At 42.2% G+C, this 17,265-nt stretch overlaps 1 protein-coding gene across 2 annotated transcripts in view; it reads left to right on the top strand.

The window, feature by feature from the left end:
- Positions 1-17,265, top strand: part of wdr70 (WD repeat domain 70) — a 49,593-nt gene that overhangs the window by 7,617 nt on the left and 24,711 nt on the right. The window contains exons 1-10 of one of the 2 annotated variants that reach the window (XM_008286472.1): positions 1,063-1,109; positions 2,132-2,191; positions 2,309-2,392; positions 2,470-2,575; positions 2,720-2,930; positions 3,594-3,653; positions 4,152-4,285; positions 5,503-5,656; positions 8,929-9,005; positions 15,885-16,059. In XM_008286472.1, coding sequence (XP_008284694.1) covers positions 1,085-1,109; positions 2,132-2,191; positions 2,309-2,392; positions 2,470-2,575; positions 2,720-2,930; positions 3,594-3,653; positions 4,152-4,285; positions 5,503-5,656; positions 8,929-9,005; positions 15,885-16,059 — 1,086 coding nt within the window. In that variant the 5' untranslated portion in view covers positions 1,063-1,084. Of the gene's footprint in view, positions 1-1,062; positions 1,110-2,131; positions 2,192-2,308; positions 2,393-2,469; positions 2,576-2,719; positions 2,931-3,593; positions 3,654-4,151; positions 4,286-5,502; positions 5,657-8,928; positions 9,006-15,884; positions 16,060-17,265 lie in introns of those variants that run through there. The other variant, XM_008286473.1, reaches the window with a different exon arrangement.

The raw sequence follows: 17,265 nt of genomic DNA, 5'->3' as shown, positions 1-17,265 counted from the left end.
AGCTCTTGCTATAATTTATGTTTGAGTTATTGGGGGCTTTCAGCCTTTATCACTCAGACTTAACTTTATTGTCCCCTGAGGGAAATTTGCTCTGCAGGCAGACAAGAAGCACAAAAACACAGAAAACACAATCACAGTTGATCACATCCAGACACCACACTACAATGGACAGCACACAACAGCAGAGTGATACATTTACATGATATTTAATATAAGCAGGATACCTGAGTTGCTTATTTGCCTTGCACACTGGATTTTGTAGTAGATTTGTAAACATATCTGTTGGACTAATGGATCCCATGTTAGCAAAGGGTTTCGAACCCACAGAGGTGCTGAGTGTGAGTTTTTAAAACACCATCTTTCTGGAACAGGACCCAGGCTTAAGTACATAACTACAAATTCACTCTGTACCGAAGCTGAAATAAAGCAATGCTGCACTTGAGGTCAGTTTTTTGTGTGTTTTTCTTATTAACAAAATATAACAAAATACAGAGATGCTGTACAACATCAGCAGCACATACAGATTAGACATACCTGTTACAAATGAGATTGGAGAAAATAGGTGTACAGACATAACGGATTCGGTCGGTTTCAGGGAACATAACTTTGTTGCCTTCCAGAAGCTTCTAACTTTTGTTGTTGTTGTTGCTGGTTTTTAGTAAACTGATTTTAATACAGTTCAGTTCTAGGTTAAAATGTGAAAACCTAAGATGTGATTCAGCAAATTTCTGTTTGTGCAATAAAAAAGATGCAAATACAGGAAAAGATGCAAAAAGATGAGCTATTAGTGCACCAACTGCATTGCCATGGTAACAGACGATAAGATGATATTTAAGGTTAAACGAATCTTCAACAAATTGACAATTCAAATAAAAAATGGTAAAATTATTTCTTAATTATATTTTAAAAGGTCAATGTCTGTATTTAACCTCTGCTTTGAAGCAAACAGCCTTCACAGACACTTTTTAAAAAACACTGTACCAACAGCGTGCGCCTGCGCAGAACAGCTGCGGCACTGCAAGTGAAACAGGAAGCAAAGACGAAGGACTTCCGGCGGTCAAAGGTACCGTTCGTATTTGAAAACATGGATCCCAAAAAAGTGGATGGAGGTAAGAATTTCTTGCTGTTTACACGTATGTAAGTTCAGTAAACCATTTATTTTACGCGAGTTGCATGTATGTGGTCGTTTTCGAGCTTGCTTGACATTTATGAGCCAACGTTAGCTCAGTTATTGTAGTAAAGCTACATGAAAACAAACATGCGCGAGTCTGGTTCAGCTAGCTGGTTGGTATCTGAACTTCAATATTCTGCCCTGGAAGTGTTCACTTTGCACCTTTTAGTCTGAATAACTACTGTAAACAGTCGCAGCTTTAGTTCACTTAATATCTGTACTGTGAAGTGCTTTAGCAAATCCTAAATGGGTTCGTTCAAGCTGACATGGTTATTATGAGCTAGCAGCCATGGTTACATGTTTTAAACTCACAGGATGGTTTTATTGTTTTCTTACATAACATTGATGTCAAACATAACAGATAAGCTACGATTTGTTTCAGTTAGGACTGCATTTGGATGTTTTTTCAGCGATGTACATGATGGTATGAAAAAACACTGTTTTTCAACAGGTTTAGTTTAGTTTATTATCTCTACTGTGATAGATGCTGTTTTATTAATGTTTTTAACTGACTTATGTTAGTGGTGAGTTGAATGTTTTTCGGCAATGAATTCCACTCTTTCATACCTCTATACAGAACCAGGTGACTTGAAATTGACTAAAACCACCTTTTGTTGTGTCCTAAAGCTGTAATATGAAGTTATTTAATTCACTCTGTGTACATTTTAATAATATGCCACCTAAAGAAAGTTTATGGTCATATGCAGTCTGTTGTTATGTTAATGTTATTGTATTGTTATTAGCATGCCAAGACCCTTTACATCGTTACTTGTTTTTCAGCTTTCACAACTTACTGCTTTATATTTTTGCATTTTGTACAATAACATGCTGATTTTAATAATATGATAGGAGATTGTACCTCTCAAGACAATAATGAAGCACCTCCTCTCACTGAAAAGAAACTGTCATTACAGTTTTCATCATAAACAGCCAATGATAAACATTTCACCTCTTTTACAGCTTCAGACAAGATGGGTGGTGATGGAGACATTGGATCCGTCATGGGATTTTCTGGGTTTGGTATGTGCGATGCGGCACAAATGGTCATTTATTCGACTTTTTTATTTCTTATATGATAAACTGATCATTTTTGTTGTGACTGTGATAGCTCAAGCAAGTTTAATTTGTACCTTCCAGGTAAGAAAGCCCGCACCTTTGACTTTGATGCCATTTTTGAGCAGACACGGCGAACAGCAATTGAGAGAAGTCAGCATGTCTTAGGTAAGGTTTTCCTTAGTCACGATAAGACAAAAGCCGTTTAGTAATCATGAGTGTAATTGTAATCGTTGGATCCTCAGAGGAGAGGCAGAAGGAGACTCCGATGGAGGAGGAAGGGGAGAGCTCCAAGTCAGTCAAACCCTTGGTTCACAGTCAGAAAGAAAAAGCTGCAGCTGCTTCTTCAAGGTAGGCAAGGATTTCTTAGTTTTTGTCTTTGTGTAACTAATATTTTACAGTTTCCTCTGGCTGCCCATTTAGCTACATGTCTACTGTTCAAGTTTGCATTAAGTTTGTACTTCATTTGTTGTTTTTTTTAAATTTCTTGTATAGGGTACACAAGAGTGACAGCAGCAGTGGATCAGATTCTGACTCTGACTCTGACTCTGAGCTTATCGGACCCCCGGTGCCTCCTCAACATGCAGCCCAGGAGGATGACGATGAGCTTGTGGGGCCACCTCTTCCTCCAGGTTACTCAGGCAGCACAGCTCACAGTGATGATGACGACGAAGAGGAAGCACAAGATGATGATGATGATGATAATGTAGGTCTGAAATAGTTGACATTACCTGTAGAATACTTCCTGAAGGAACCCAGAAGGAAAAGCACACGGAGTCTGTTAGAGTGAGATAGAAAGCACAATGCCACGACCCAGATACTGAGAAAGTAAAATGGAATTCAGTCATCTCTAATTTTATTATTTGCACGTATAATTTTGCTACCTGCTGTAGTTTCTTCAGCGATGAAGGCAACAGTTGGTTGTTGTGGTTGTTTTGAAATCTCACCACAAGATGGCAGCACAAGAAAATGGAATCAATGATCGATGTTGCGCTATTCATGACAAGAAGAGTAATATGCCCTTGAGATGTTGCATATCTCGTTTGATTCTGTTTCTTGTGATACCAAAATGGCAGAGACACCTAAAAGATATCAGCATCTTACATTATTGATCTTTTTAAAATATGGGTGATGTATTGATTTTCATAGGAGGAGTATTTACAATATGAGATGAAATGAGGTAATGACACAGTTCTGAACAAAACAGCTCAGCTCAGTGTTAAACAGTGTGACTGTTGTCTTCAGTAATTCACAGCAGATACATTCATAGTCACACAGCCTGTTAAAATAAAAATATATAAAACTGAATGATATGCTACATCATAATCACACACCTAAGTCTTTTAATTGTCTCCACTTTCCACCCCAGAATCCAGTGAAGAAGATTCCAGACACTCATGAGATCACTCTGCAGCACGGCACCAAGACAGTAAGGACTTAACTTTCAGGAAATTACAAGTGTTGTAGACTCTTTGAAGAAAGTATTCAGTGATTTTCAGTTTGCCAAGAATAAAAAATTGTATCTGTCAAATGTGTATTTTTCATAAATGGCTCATCATCAACATATTTTATTTATATTATGCTCACACTGAAAGATCTGACTCTGAATGTCTGCATCAGGGCAACTCTGAGTCTGTTTCACTTGTTCTAGAAGTGATAAAAAAAGGGTTCGTTTTGAGTCTGGTAGCCAGATTCAGTAATTACTGCAGCTTAAGAGGAGTTTTGTTTTGAATAATTGGATCATGACAGAAGAACAAACTTTAAACATTTGACTTCTATTTGTTTTTGCGGCCTTTAACCGAGCCAGTGTGACTACATTGTCAAATATTTCGAGCATCTGAAGCAGCCTTCGACAGTTGGTTGGCCTCTAAACCGCACGGGCTCATGAACTGTATTTTAGTTTTAAAAAACGTGTTTGTCTCTTTAGGTATCAGCTCTTGGCTTAGACCCCTCTGGAGCCCGTCTGGTGACCGGCGGATACGATTACGATGTGCGTTTCTGGGACTTTGCCGGGATGGACCAGGCTCTGCAGGCCTTCAGATCCCTGCAGCCCTGTGAGTGGTACGTGGAACATCAACACAGTTGCTTAACATGTGCTTAATTAGTTTCATGCAAACATCCAGTGCATCGACTGCTTTTATGTGTGCCAAAGTGTGCACACATACACAAACACACATGCATTTGTTGAGCTTCGTTGAGCCTTGTGTTAACTCTGTGACATCCTCTCTTTTCATGCAAAATGAGCCCTTCAGAAGCAGATGGTTTAGATATGTGGGTGTTTGTGTATGTGGATGCATGTTTACTCTGTGTTTCGCTGACACTATCATCAAAGATCAAATTCTTTTTTGGTTTTGGGAATCAGTGGGCTGAGCTGGAGCAGGCTTCCCCTTATTAACAAAAATTTACGCTACATTTAATTTGATTACAATGTGATCCAGTAGCCTGTTTGGTTTACTAACAAGCGGTGCTGTTAAGGTCCACTGTTCCTCTTTCCTGACTTAAAAAGGCAACTTGTGAGCTCAGTTAAACTAAAACAACAAGGAGTTTGAGAAACCGGTGAGCCTTTAAAGATCCATTTATTCCCTACTTTCCAGCTAATAACTAAAATGATGGCAGCCTCGCATTCTTTTCACAAGTTTCTACACCCTGCTGTGTTATTGCTGCTTATTACTGACCTCATTCCACTCTGGTGGTGTAGATAGTTGTCTCTTAAGAACAAGCATTGCCGTGCATTGTAGTATCATTTGTATGTTCCTCTGAAAATTCCATATAATGTCACAGAGAGCTCAAAATACACAAATATAGTTCCTCTTTTTAAATAGATCAATAGCTGCGTCTTTCTTTTTCCATTGGGGATTTGTTTCCAGATCCTGTACACATCCTGCGCAGCAACATACAGATGTAACATGTTTGTGTGTAAAATGTTTCAAGGTAATTCTTTCCATTTCGCAGCTAAAATGCTATCGTGCTCGCTGTTGTGGTTTAGCGTGTTTGTTTGTTGCCTGTTGTAGATCAAAGATGCCAATCATCAGGTGTTCGTCAGATGTCGGCCTGTTTTGTTCCTATAGTTACATGTATCTGTTGTTTGTGTTTGTACCTGAACTATTTGAAGGTTTAAAAGCGTTTTATATTATACGACAGTGCTGTACAATCAAAGCTTGCAGATGTCTTGCAAATTGACTCTAAATCACACGTATTGGAACACGGTATTGCTGCAGAAATTAAAACTGAAACTAACTTTATGTCATGTTTTGTTTTTTCTTTGTGTGTCTCCTCAGTCATCAAATCAAGTCCCTGCAGTACAGCATCACCGGTGATGTCATCCTGGTCGCTTCTGGCAACGCACAGGCCAAGGTGTTGGACCGTGACGGCTTCAACGTCATGGAGTGTGTGAAGGGAGATCAGTACATTGTGGATATGGCCAACACCAAGGTATGCACGAGTCCTGTTCTCGTGTGATTTCAGTTTATTCAGCTTGGGCCTCCAATTTCTGTCCATTTGTCCATCATTTCAGTTGGTTTACGATAACATATCATCAAAGTAATTGCTGAGATCTGGAAACACTGCAACAAGGTCTGACAGGGCAATAAACATGAGCAGTCAGATGGTCCCACAGGTTGTAAAGACGCCAACACATTTTGACCAGATTTGAGATCCATTTATTTGGAGGGAAAAAAATCACAAATACAGAACTCTCTGTAATCAAGACCCCTTGCAGAGAAAAACTGTGCACAACAAAAGCATGTTATGTCAAGTTAAACCAGGAAGCTGGCCTGTTAACCAAGATGGATGTTAAAAATCAGTTTCACCTGCTTAAAACTTTTTCTTCTAACGTTATGTGTTTCTCGCCTTGTCTGACTTTTAGCAATTACCAGATTTCTGTTAAGTGGAAGTAAAATAATGATCAATAGTGGCCAAAACTATAAAAACAGGACCCAAGTTGTATTAATCTGGAATTAATATGACGGATCTTACAGGTGTTTATGTTTTCCTTACTATAGCAACAGCAGTTTGCCCAGGAGTGACTGCTAATTCTAAACACGGATAGGACGATCTGCTAAGCTTTGCGGAAACAACTTGCCAACGTGTAATGGTAGCAAGGTGTAGCTGGTCTGTTTTTGTATGCAAGGATAATGGTGTGTGCTGTGAGAGCGGCCAGAGGCAGTCTCAGGGGGGAGAGGAACAAAACATACTCTCCGGACTGTCATGGTTCACTTCTTGTATATACCTGAATCTACAAAGAAGGATCCTAATTAAGTGTCCATGTTTGGGTTTTACTGTGTTTAAGAGAGCTATATTGGTGGTCAGTGACCATCTGTGCCAGCTGCAGTGCATTTAGACATGGTTTATACCACCCATATGAATTACTTGAAGTGAAGGCCCATTGATTGCAAGTAGAGTTTTCCTGGATGTCCTCCATTCTTGTCCCATCTGGAGCTGATGATGAGTTTGGTTCAATGGAAATGCGTTTTGGCCCGCTGACAGTGTCCCAGTCGATTAGCTGTGTCTCATGTGATAATTAAGTCCTTGCCTCTGCTTTGCCTCTGTTGACAGACAAGTGCTTCCCTCCAAACTCATCTCACTGTGAGATAGATGTCATCTAAGAACGTCTAACCATGTAATTTAATTTTTTTTGTGGAAAAATCTTAACAGAAACAAATCTTAAGTGCTTCGGTAGAAGGCCTAAGGACTTCTTTGGGTTCTTGAAAACATTTCACTCTCATTCGTAAGCCCTACTCAGTTCTGACTGATGATGAGTCCCAGGATTTTTTTTTCTTTACTCAAACGACTCAAGGTGTAAATTGCGGTGAAACGGCCTGGGGAGGAATATGAGGACTGCATTATAGTTGGTGTTGTAAACCTTTGCATGATCTGTTTTTCTCTGCCCCATATCGTTAAGATGCAAGTGGACTGCTGAGGCTTGTCCCGTGGAGCTGGCTATGCTGTGCTGCACTATGCGCTTGTGACGTGGTTGTTTAATCTTCCTGTATGCTAGCCACAGACCTATATATAGGGCCCACCAATAAACACGGGAAGTGGTCTACGACGCCACTTATCTGCTACTTATATTGCCTTTTTCAAAACCCAAAGACAGAAAAACAGGAAAAAAAACAAGCAAATAACTGCATCGGGGAATCTGAAACAAAAGAATGTTTGGCGTTTGTTCTTGAGAAATCTTTATCATCCCAATTTTGAGTCCATCAACTAATTCGTTAATGAGCTAATCCTCTCTGCATTCCTAAACTTAAACCATATAAATACAAAGAACAGTGTACGCTCTGCTGGAAACACTTTAAATAACAACACACTGGGAATGCCAGTATTGTCCCCTCAGTCCCTTATCCTGACTCCGTTTTGTTGTCAGAGTGGGTTTTTGTTTTGGTTCTGTTTGTCATTAGCATGCTCTATGTTTACTATTGGTATGAATAGCCGTCTGTTTCTTTTTAGTCATTGGCAATTTGTTGTCCTAAACTGTTAAGGAAGAGGAATCAGATTTGTTTAGGAAGGTAGCGGCTCTTTTACTGTAATTGTGAAGCTCCTGTGATGGATGAGTGTTTGTTTTGATGTCGCTGCACCGAACAGAGAAGCAATCGTGCCGCTCACAGCCCAATGGAGCTTCAGCCTCATCATATAGTGAGTGTGTATGTTACCATAAAATCTAACAACTTGGCAATCTTAAATTCGTTTTAGTCATAAAACAGCAAGACATACACCGCTCCACTTAATCAATTATTCAAGTGGTGTGTTTAAAGTGTCTGACAGTGAACAGGCTGGCCCTCTTCCTGATCCACACATACCGATGTCATTTGGTCAACTTCTGCTCACGCATGGCTCTGCTTTCTTGAGCGTCCTGTCAAATAGCGGTATGTCATGTCTGAATCCTCTTTGCATCACGCTGAAGTGTTCCACTCTGACCTGGCAGTCGGGGAGGCCTCTCTCTGGGTTATCCCGCTTTGAAGTCATTTGTTATGAGTAATTCTCCACAGGACTCCTCCAGCAAAGGAAATGGCTAAAAGTTAGTCTGCAAGGAGCTCCCTGTTTGAAGCTGTGACACAGCCTGCTGCACGGCCTCAGGTTCACTGGCTCAGTTGTAAGGCAAGGCCTATGTCACGAAGTCAGTGTTACAATATGATCAAATTAAGAGGCCTTTGCTCGAGGGAGAGCCCTTCACAGTTCATGCAGATCAGGCAAACTAATTGCTGCATGTTTCTCTGTGCATAAAGACCTCACATTGCCACACAGTTTACGTTGCACTGCACTGACAGTGCACCATCACAAAAATGTTACAGCACCCTTGAAATAATTAACTGGCGACCTTTCGCAAAGCAGTTTTGGCACAAGACGAATGAAGAACAACAGCTAACGATGAAGAACAGCAGCTGTCTTTGCACATTACTTGCATGCAAGATTGCAAAATACACCCTCATGAATTTGCTTTCATTGGTTCCTACTGGCAGCGTTTACCCTTTTAAGTTTCCACTCGCTCTTACGGGTACAAGTTCTACGGCTAGTCACTGAATATCAAATGAGTTGGAAAAAATGCTCATGTGGCAGACTGGTTTCACATTAAACAATATGCTCATGATTCTAGGTTGTGTGCAGCACCTCAGAGTGATTAGAAGCTAGGCTCAGGCTTTGGTCAGCAACAATTTAGTGTTTGTTAAGCGTGTAGTTAGTTCATTTTCATTTTCTGCTCTTTTCAGGGCCACACGGCAATGCTGAATGGCGGCTGCTGGCATCCGAAGATTAAGGAGGAGTTCATGACCTGCTCGAACGATGGGTAAGTTTACAACAAGTATTGTAAGCTGTGAGTTATAGTCGGAGGCTGTCACTTCCCCTTGTGCTGCTGTCTGGTAAATAAACCTAATCCACAAATATGAAAGAGATGCTTTCATGTAGACAAATGGTTACTAACCTGCCCGCTGCATGCACAGGCATATTAAACATTTTGTGGTTTAGCAACAAGCATGTGTCATTATTAGTAATCATTCAGAAAACCCCACGAGCAACAGTGTGCGGTAGGAGAGATGTGGTACGCAGCAGAAGCCCTGTGCTTTGAAATAATTATCTGAAATACATTTTCATACCAGTGCAAGTTGGATCTAATTTTACGTGATGAATCTAGAGCATTGTGTTGCAATACTCCATGTGACTTCCAGAACATTGAAGATTACAAGTAGTCTTACAACATTTTATTCACAGTCATCCTGACTGGCTAACCCAGTTGTCTCTGTCCACAGCAGTACTCCCACTGAATGGACTTAATTTTGCTCTCATCTCCTCTGTCACCAGCAGGGAGTCCTCTAGTCCAAACTATGCCTCTGCCAAGTGCTGTCTGACCTCATAGCTGTGCATTGATACACAGTGCATTTATACTGGATGTTGTCCAAATGCAGCTCTTTATTTGGATGCAGTGATTTGAACCAGATCGACCACAGGAGATAATAGGCTGACATACAAACATATCCGTCTCAGATAGCAGATTTTTTAGCAGCCTATTGCCTAACTAAAACAACACCAGACCTGTATGGCTGCAGAAGCTATAACTCTCTGCCCCGTGTATAGGTGTGCGGGAATATTTGTGAGTGAACACATGTGAGCGAGCCGGAGCACAGTGATGAGTCTAAGTGAGTGTGACAGGCAGCAGTGCAGAAACCCAGGGCTATCATCATTAAGTGGAAACAAGGGCCTGGCTTTGTGGGTAGGCCACGGCCCACTGTTTACCAGTGTTACTGCTCTCCCAGATGTGGAGGTTGGTTTATTTAGCTCTTATTGAGGCTCTGGAAATCCTCCCCTGGCACGTTAGCACTGGGTGTTGCCCCTGGCCAGCTCACAGGAGAACAGCGGAGAGGAGCGCACAGGGAGCCATTCACAGGCCGAGCAGCTGCAGCGTGAGGAAGGTTCACAGCAGCAGACCAGGTCACAACACAGCAACCTGAGTCTCAGAGAGGGAAAGAGGCAGCGACTTAAAAAGAGCGAGCGACTGCGTGTATTGATTTGCAGGTGGAAGAAGTTGTCTGCACTTCTACTTCATCGTGTTGGTAATGTGCTGTGCAACACGGGGTTAACTTAAATGATGTATTTTGGTTTCTTGGTGAACCCACTACCCCTCAAACCTATCACTTCTTCAGTCAAAAGTCCCCGTTCATTGCTTCAGTGCGAACAGAATGCAACTGCTGGAGATTAAACAGGTGCCAAACTAACAGATCACATTACCTCAGTCCTTGTTTCTGATAACCAGTTCTTTTCAGACCTTAAGTAAACAGAAAGTATTCAAGATGTCAGGATAGGATATGTTGCTTACAGCTACATTGTACATCTTCTGCAAAGCTGTGCATCATAGTTTTGTTTAAACCTGTAAAGCATTATTATAAACGCTTTCATGTATATAGAAATGGGTTTTTTTAAAGCCCGGACGGTTCCAGGTTTGAGGGGATTCTGAGTTTGCTTGAATTAATCTTAGATGGAACTGGCTGTGACTGGACTGAAGCAACTACAGATTTTGTGGCCTTGATTTTATGCGCTCTTGTTTGGGATTTTTAGGGGGAAAAAACTTGGATTTACAGAAGACAAAAGCTGTTTGGGAGAGTTTACGTGTCAGTTATGAAAGTTGTCTCTTTATCTTGATCCCATCTTTTTGTTCAGATTTGCATTATCTGGCTTCTCTAACCAGCAAGTGTTAAAACCACATCAGATCTCCAGTAGGCGCTGTGTAACATCACAGACGGCATGTCCAGGATCTCACTGTCTATGGATGACAACACGGATCTCTTACCCAAAACTAAAACAGGAACTTCAGAGACAAACAATAAGCTTGCTGTTGTAAGATGTGTGTCTGCATTATTTCAGACTGCAGCTGCCATAAAGATGTGAAACAGCCGTGACGGTGCTGTGCCGTTATAGGTGGACCTTTGGAAGCTGAAATACACTGAACCCTTACGGACTTTTCAGTCCTCATAGATTATTAATGCTGTTTATTACGGGCGGATAAAAGAATGTTTCTGCCTTTATCTGAATCACCACCGTGTCTCTGCTGCTCCATCCACTTCAGTGCCATCCTTTGAGTAAAGTCTGGATTCTGCAGAGAGGCCCGGCTCTAGTCAGTGGACGTCTTTAGAACGGACCAGCAGTCGGCCAGTGGTGCCAGTGGGTGTCTGCTACTGTCTGTGTGTGCTTCAACATTAGACCAACATCAAGGTCTTTCTACCTAGTTGGACTGTCTTTGTTGTGTTTATTTGAATAGGTTATTAAGCATGATCACTGGACCGCCCCGCTCCTTAATTAAAGATCCCCCTGGTTGTGTGGAATCTCATTCATAAGTGCTTTCTCCCAGCTCCCTGAATGATTTCATTAACCCAGACTTTTTTTTTTTTCCCTCCCTGAGAGGAAGTTGGATGAGAGGGAAGCACTGATGAAGCAGTTTATTAATGCAGCAGCAGGGTGGCAGCGATTGTCCTCGCAAGCTGAGGCCTGAATGGGGCCTCAGTGGAGCCGTGCGACACAAGTCGGTCACTGAAAAGTGTTTCTCCTCACGGTGCTGTGAACGTGTCAACATTTCACATTCTTCCGTCGTTTGCTTTTTAGAGTAAGCGTTCGTAAAATGGCACAGTGTTTTCCAACAGTATTCCCGTTTGATCCGAGGCAGCCAAATGCCCATTAAGCACCGAGCCACTCAATCTAAGTCTTTGCCGAAAGGCTGAACAACTGTTTGAAAACTATGGATTTATTTCTCGGAAAGCGAAGGCGATATGTGCTCGGCCTGCTCCCGGTGGAAGTCTTTCTTTGGCAGGGCAGAACTCGAAGTAAACTGAAAATATGGCCGGGTCTCGCTGGCAGCGGCGTGTTTTGAGAACAGCAACATTTTCGAATAAAAGAAGTCTTAAACACTAGCGACTTTAAAAACCTTGAATAATTTCTGTTTAAAGTTAACGAACCGTACTGCTTTAAACATTTAACAAAGTAGAACCAACATTGCGGGAAGATTTGATTTAGTGTCTTTAAGGACACAACGCTGCCGATTCTTTATTTTACTTGCGCAGCTTTATAGTGCCCAGGAGAATGATCAGAAATCCGTGTTATGCTCTTTTTGTGACTGAAATTTCAGCCAGTGGAGCAGGGGATGGGACAAACGGCGACTTTCTAATTGGGCCCACATGTTACTTCTGTTGAATTGTGAGGCATGTGTACACACAAATACACACAATTTGAGGAATGTTTCCAGGAGGTTCAAATGCCAGGGATTCCCTTCGTGCTGGCCTGCTTTCAGGGCTGCAGCTGGACTCGAATGTGCGGCTGTATGCAAAGGAGACCCAGCGGACAACATGGCAGGACTTTTTACTGCTGAGGAGCAAATGATTTTTCTTGGTCATGCACTCAAACCAAACAAAGTTATCCTTGGCGACCATCCACAGAAATAAAAAGTCACACAAAGCAGATTTAAAATGTTCCTGCGTGAATAAATTGATCGATATTTTATTGCACATGTGCTAAAAAGTATTTCTTTCTCTCTCTCGGCCTGTTTCCTAATTGATTATTTCTGCCATACTGATCTTGTCAAGTAAGTAGGTCGTCTGTTTTTCAGCGCTCTCGGCCAAACGCTGGGTGATAGCTCACTTTGGATTTTTTTTTTTGAGGCAAAGGGCATTGCTGCTGGGTTATTAAGTGTGATCTGCGTGACAGAACAGGGATGAAGAGTGAGGACAGACGGCACAAAATGTGTGCGAGCATGTTGGGCTGATTCACACTGTCGGACACATCAGGTTCATCCACAGTCCAGCGCATCTCCGACTGTTCCTACCTTACACTGCAAGTGTTCCATGTCCTGCCCAAGAATGCGCATACCATACCTTAAAGGAGAGCATTTATCCTTCTTGTTCAATTTACAGTCATGGTGGAATTTTTGCCTGACACTAACATCTAGTTCTTTAGTGTTTGATCTGTGAATACGGTGTTTGTTTCTCTTCTTGTTGAACTGAATATCGGGCCACATCCTTATGGGTGTGAAAGCGTTTCATCACACGATTGCTTGGTTAAATCTGAAAAGCTGTCCTGACTCGAGCACAAAGACACTGCGACAGCTTTTTTTCCGGTATGTTGTACCTGTTGTGTACGCTCACACCTGCCCCGCTAAGGCATCTTTAGATTGATCTTGTAGCTCGGAGCCACACTAATAATGTTGTGAGTTTTTGTGAATCGGCTTCTCACTGTACCCACAGTCCATCTGCGCTCGGGCCAAAGCCTTTCTGTTCTTTGGTTTTTCTTGCTCGCTTGAGTGCAATTGTGTGGACGCCTCCTCCCAAATCCCTCTGTTATTTCCCCACTTTATCTTCTTCAGCTGTGATGGGAGATGGAGCATCTTCCCTCTTAATCCTCCTTTCTCATAACAGAGCCCCAGTTAGTCAGTCAACCAGTCATCGGGCAACGCAGCCTATCACTGGAATTCGACCAGTAAACAACCCTAAACAAAACGTACGCCTTTCTTTTCTGTCTCGTCCTTATCTCATCATCTGGGGAAGGTGATCCCAGCAACCATCGCCCCCACTAGGCCTATAACCTGAAGGACAGATAAAATCTGGGGCCCAGGGAATTGTCACTCCTCAGTTGATGTGTGAACGATTGTGCTACCTCGTAAAGTGCACATGCATGACTGAGGCTGTATGGGTCTCATTTTATTACATTCACCCCTCTGTCTCTGAAGCGTTTGTTGAGGGAAAGGTGGCTGCTGATTGAAGGGAAAACAGGGTTTTGACGTAGAGGAGGCAGCAAACTTATTACCCTAACATGTTTTTTAAATGCTACATGTGAGTATTTTCACATCTCATGCTTTTTTCATTGCTATTAATTTCCAAAAACAACCACCTTGTCGAATTTAAAGGTTTAAGGCTGCAAGTTAATTTTAATTATTACTTCTTTAGAGTGAGTTTTGTGACTCTAATTGGGGATAGAAGCTTCTTAGACTTAAATGAACCATGTCAGGTTAGAGCAGAGAGTTTCCCCAGGTGAGCGTGTGCAGTCTTTGCCCCGACGCTCGTAGTTTTCTTAGCGCTGATGGTCTCCAACCTCTCCGCTCTGTCCCCCTGACAGCCAGCAGTGCCATGTTTTGGAAAGAACCCTTACGATAAATTGCATTCCAACCTGTGCCACGGAAAAGGTTATGTTGTCTTTATTTGGCTGACAGACGCCTACGGTCTTCTGTAAACAAAATAGAGATGTCTGTGTGAGGCAGCAGGTGGACCTATTTGTCATCCAGTCCACGGTTATCACTCTTTGTCCTTTCCTCTCACACATGCACTTCTCTTATAAACACTTACTGTACAATGCATAAGGCTTCAGCTCGTATCCCACAACGTCCTTTTCTATATACGTGGCTTTTTCCCCCCCAGCTTTTTGATTTATTAACAGCTTTGGGTTATGTAGATTTAAACACAACTATGCATCAAACAGAGTTTTATTTGACCCTTGCCAGTTCTCACTCAAACCATATGTCTTCAGCTGGCATTTGTATCACATTGTTAGACTTATCCAAACACTGTTGAGTGTGTGTGTCTGTGACTTTGTCGAGGGCCACGGAGGAATCCTTGCCTCGGCTGTTAGTAGCAGCCCTGCCTGTGTGTTTATACTCCTCTGCTGACCCCGTGACCCGAAGGTTAAGATGCTCACCAAAGCAAGCAGTCGGTCACAGACGCATTTGGACGTACTCGAGTCTCGGCGTGGGTTTGTGAGCGGTTGGCTCGGTGTGCTTGTGTGGAGTCTTTCAATAAATAAATGTGTTGAGTCTCTGTATTGGCCTCAGTTTGTCCTGTCATAATTATTTTTCCCTCATTTGTTTTGCACACCCATTGGTTTCATTGGGAACTCTTTACAGACACAGAGATAGTTGATTGAAAACTACTACAGCAACATGTTAACTAGTCGTATGGGTTTAACTTTCGGTTACGTCGTAGGAAGTTGTGTGCGACATCTCTTGCTTGGACAACCTCTTGACAGAAAGTCATGCCAACGGGGTCAAAGGTGAAATGTTCCACCTTGTTTTAATCTGATTCAGAGAATGCAGAAACGCCGTACTTGCTCTGAGGGCTTTTTTCAGTAACCTAATTGTTAACCCTTATTTTAACAGATGGTTGAGCCAAATGGCAGCAAACTGCAATTAACGACTGATGGAAAACTTTGTCTCCTAATTTTTGCATCAAGTATAAATGTATATTTTATTTTTAGCACCATTTGGGTTGGTTTAATGCGTTCAATGTTTTATATATAAAGCTGTAACCATCAGGGGTTTTTATTGGACTTCTATTTTATGACATTTTGGAATGAAATCTCTCATTTGTGCATTATGAAAACGCTGCGTTTAAAGCCCCTTCTCAGTGCTCCAGGTTGTGTAATGTGTTCAGCAGATGTAGGAAAGAGAATCGGGATTTCATGGACGCTTCAGACATACCTGTCAGACTGATCTACTGTTCGGCTGTTTGCAAAACGTCTCGCCCGGCAACACAGAGCTGCCTAACCTCATGTTCATGAGAATGACCAGGGCACACTGTATCTGATTTATTACGGCGGAGGGGCGGTGTTGATGATCAAATATGTTTTGAGGGACAGATATATTATGACTGATTCATGACAGTTGGTTGAGGATAAATAAAAATGTTCTGTCTGTTCGCAGCACCGTGCGCACCTGGGACCTGCACTCAGAGAAGAAGCACAAGTCGGTGTTCAAACCGCGCTCCTTGCAGGGGAAGAAGGTCACCCCCACATGCTGCGCCTACAGCCGTGATGGGAAGCTCATCGCAGCAGGCTGCCAAGATGGCACCATCCAGATCTGGGACAGAAACCTCAGCGTGAGTCTTAAAAGCACACACACACACATACCAGCGACTGCAACGTGCAGCGGGTTGTAAACAAAGGATGTCTGTTTTGTCATGAGAAGTCAGGTCACAGGCCACAGAGGTCAGAGGCTCAGAAATGGCCAACATTGAAGAATTTAAAATGCCTGGTTTTAAACGGCATTTGTTCAAACTGGGAGTAGTAATCCAAAGCACTGGAGAAGGAAAAGATAAGACAGGAAAACTCCACAACACAAATACCGTACACCTTATGGAAGTAGTTAAAGTGTGTAGGAGACACAGAGCCTCATTAAATTTTTGTGTCAATCCATATAACAGAAATTGAGACATATCATTCTGCTGCCTCCGACTGACATCCCTCGAGCTGCGCCGCCAGCACGGCCCAAAATATCCGCTTATGCAACTGAGTTAACTGACGTGTGATGATTGAGTTGAGTTACGTGGAAGCTGCTGGGAGGCCCAATCACAATTTCCCCCCGCACATTTTCCACTATTAGGTAATTAGGTTAATTAAGTGATCAAAGCGTACATTCCCTTCTTAAAGGTTCACAATGTTGAGGTAATAGTTGATCTTGGCTCCTGGGAAGCATTGCGCTCACTCATTTGGCTGTTTTCACTTGAGCTATTTGACAAATCATCACTATTGATATAAATGACTTCCATTCACGGCTGGAAAGTGCATCTCCTCCATCTTTCTTCGAGTAGGTCTTCTGGGTCACTCAAATGTTTTTGTCGCTGACAGTTACTCTCAAATCCATGTTCGACCGACTACAAATCTTTCCTCTTGATGGCTGCCACAGTGATACATCTGTGGTCAGTGTCTGCCGCTCAAAAGGATATCGCTGGCTGCAGTTTCCTGTTGATCATTGGCAAAGCAGATTTGACAGTTTATCGCTCTCTTTCTCAAAGTTCCAGTCAGACGAAAACAGATGGAAAGATGGGAAAATGGAGGGGGAGAGGTGCAGTCTGTTGAAGAGGGGGTTTAGTGGACCTACAGCACTCGTAATTCAGTATTTTCAAAGACGACATATTGCAGGCATCATTCCAGTGTAGTATTACGTTACATTATGGCGAGCTCGTTTGCAAACATGGGTTTGAAAGTTGCTTTTTTCCACAGTGTGAGAAATACTTTGTGGTTGCTCACCTGAGAGCCCTTAAAGATTATAGCCTCACATTTTAAGGTGGGACATAAATTTGATG

This window comes from Stegastes partitus, unplaced genomic scaffold (assembly GCF_000690725.1).
Source record: "Stegastes partitus isolate 25-593 unplaced genomic scaffold, Stegastes_partitus-1.0.2 Scaffold456, whole genome shotgun sequence".
NCBI lineage: Eukaryota > Metazoa > Chordata > Actinopteri > Pomacentridae > Stegastes > Stegastes partitus.
The sequence above is the reverse complement of the archived record's forward strand: the minus strand, read 5'-3'. Positions and strand labels throughout refer to the sequence as shown.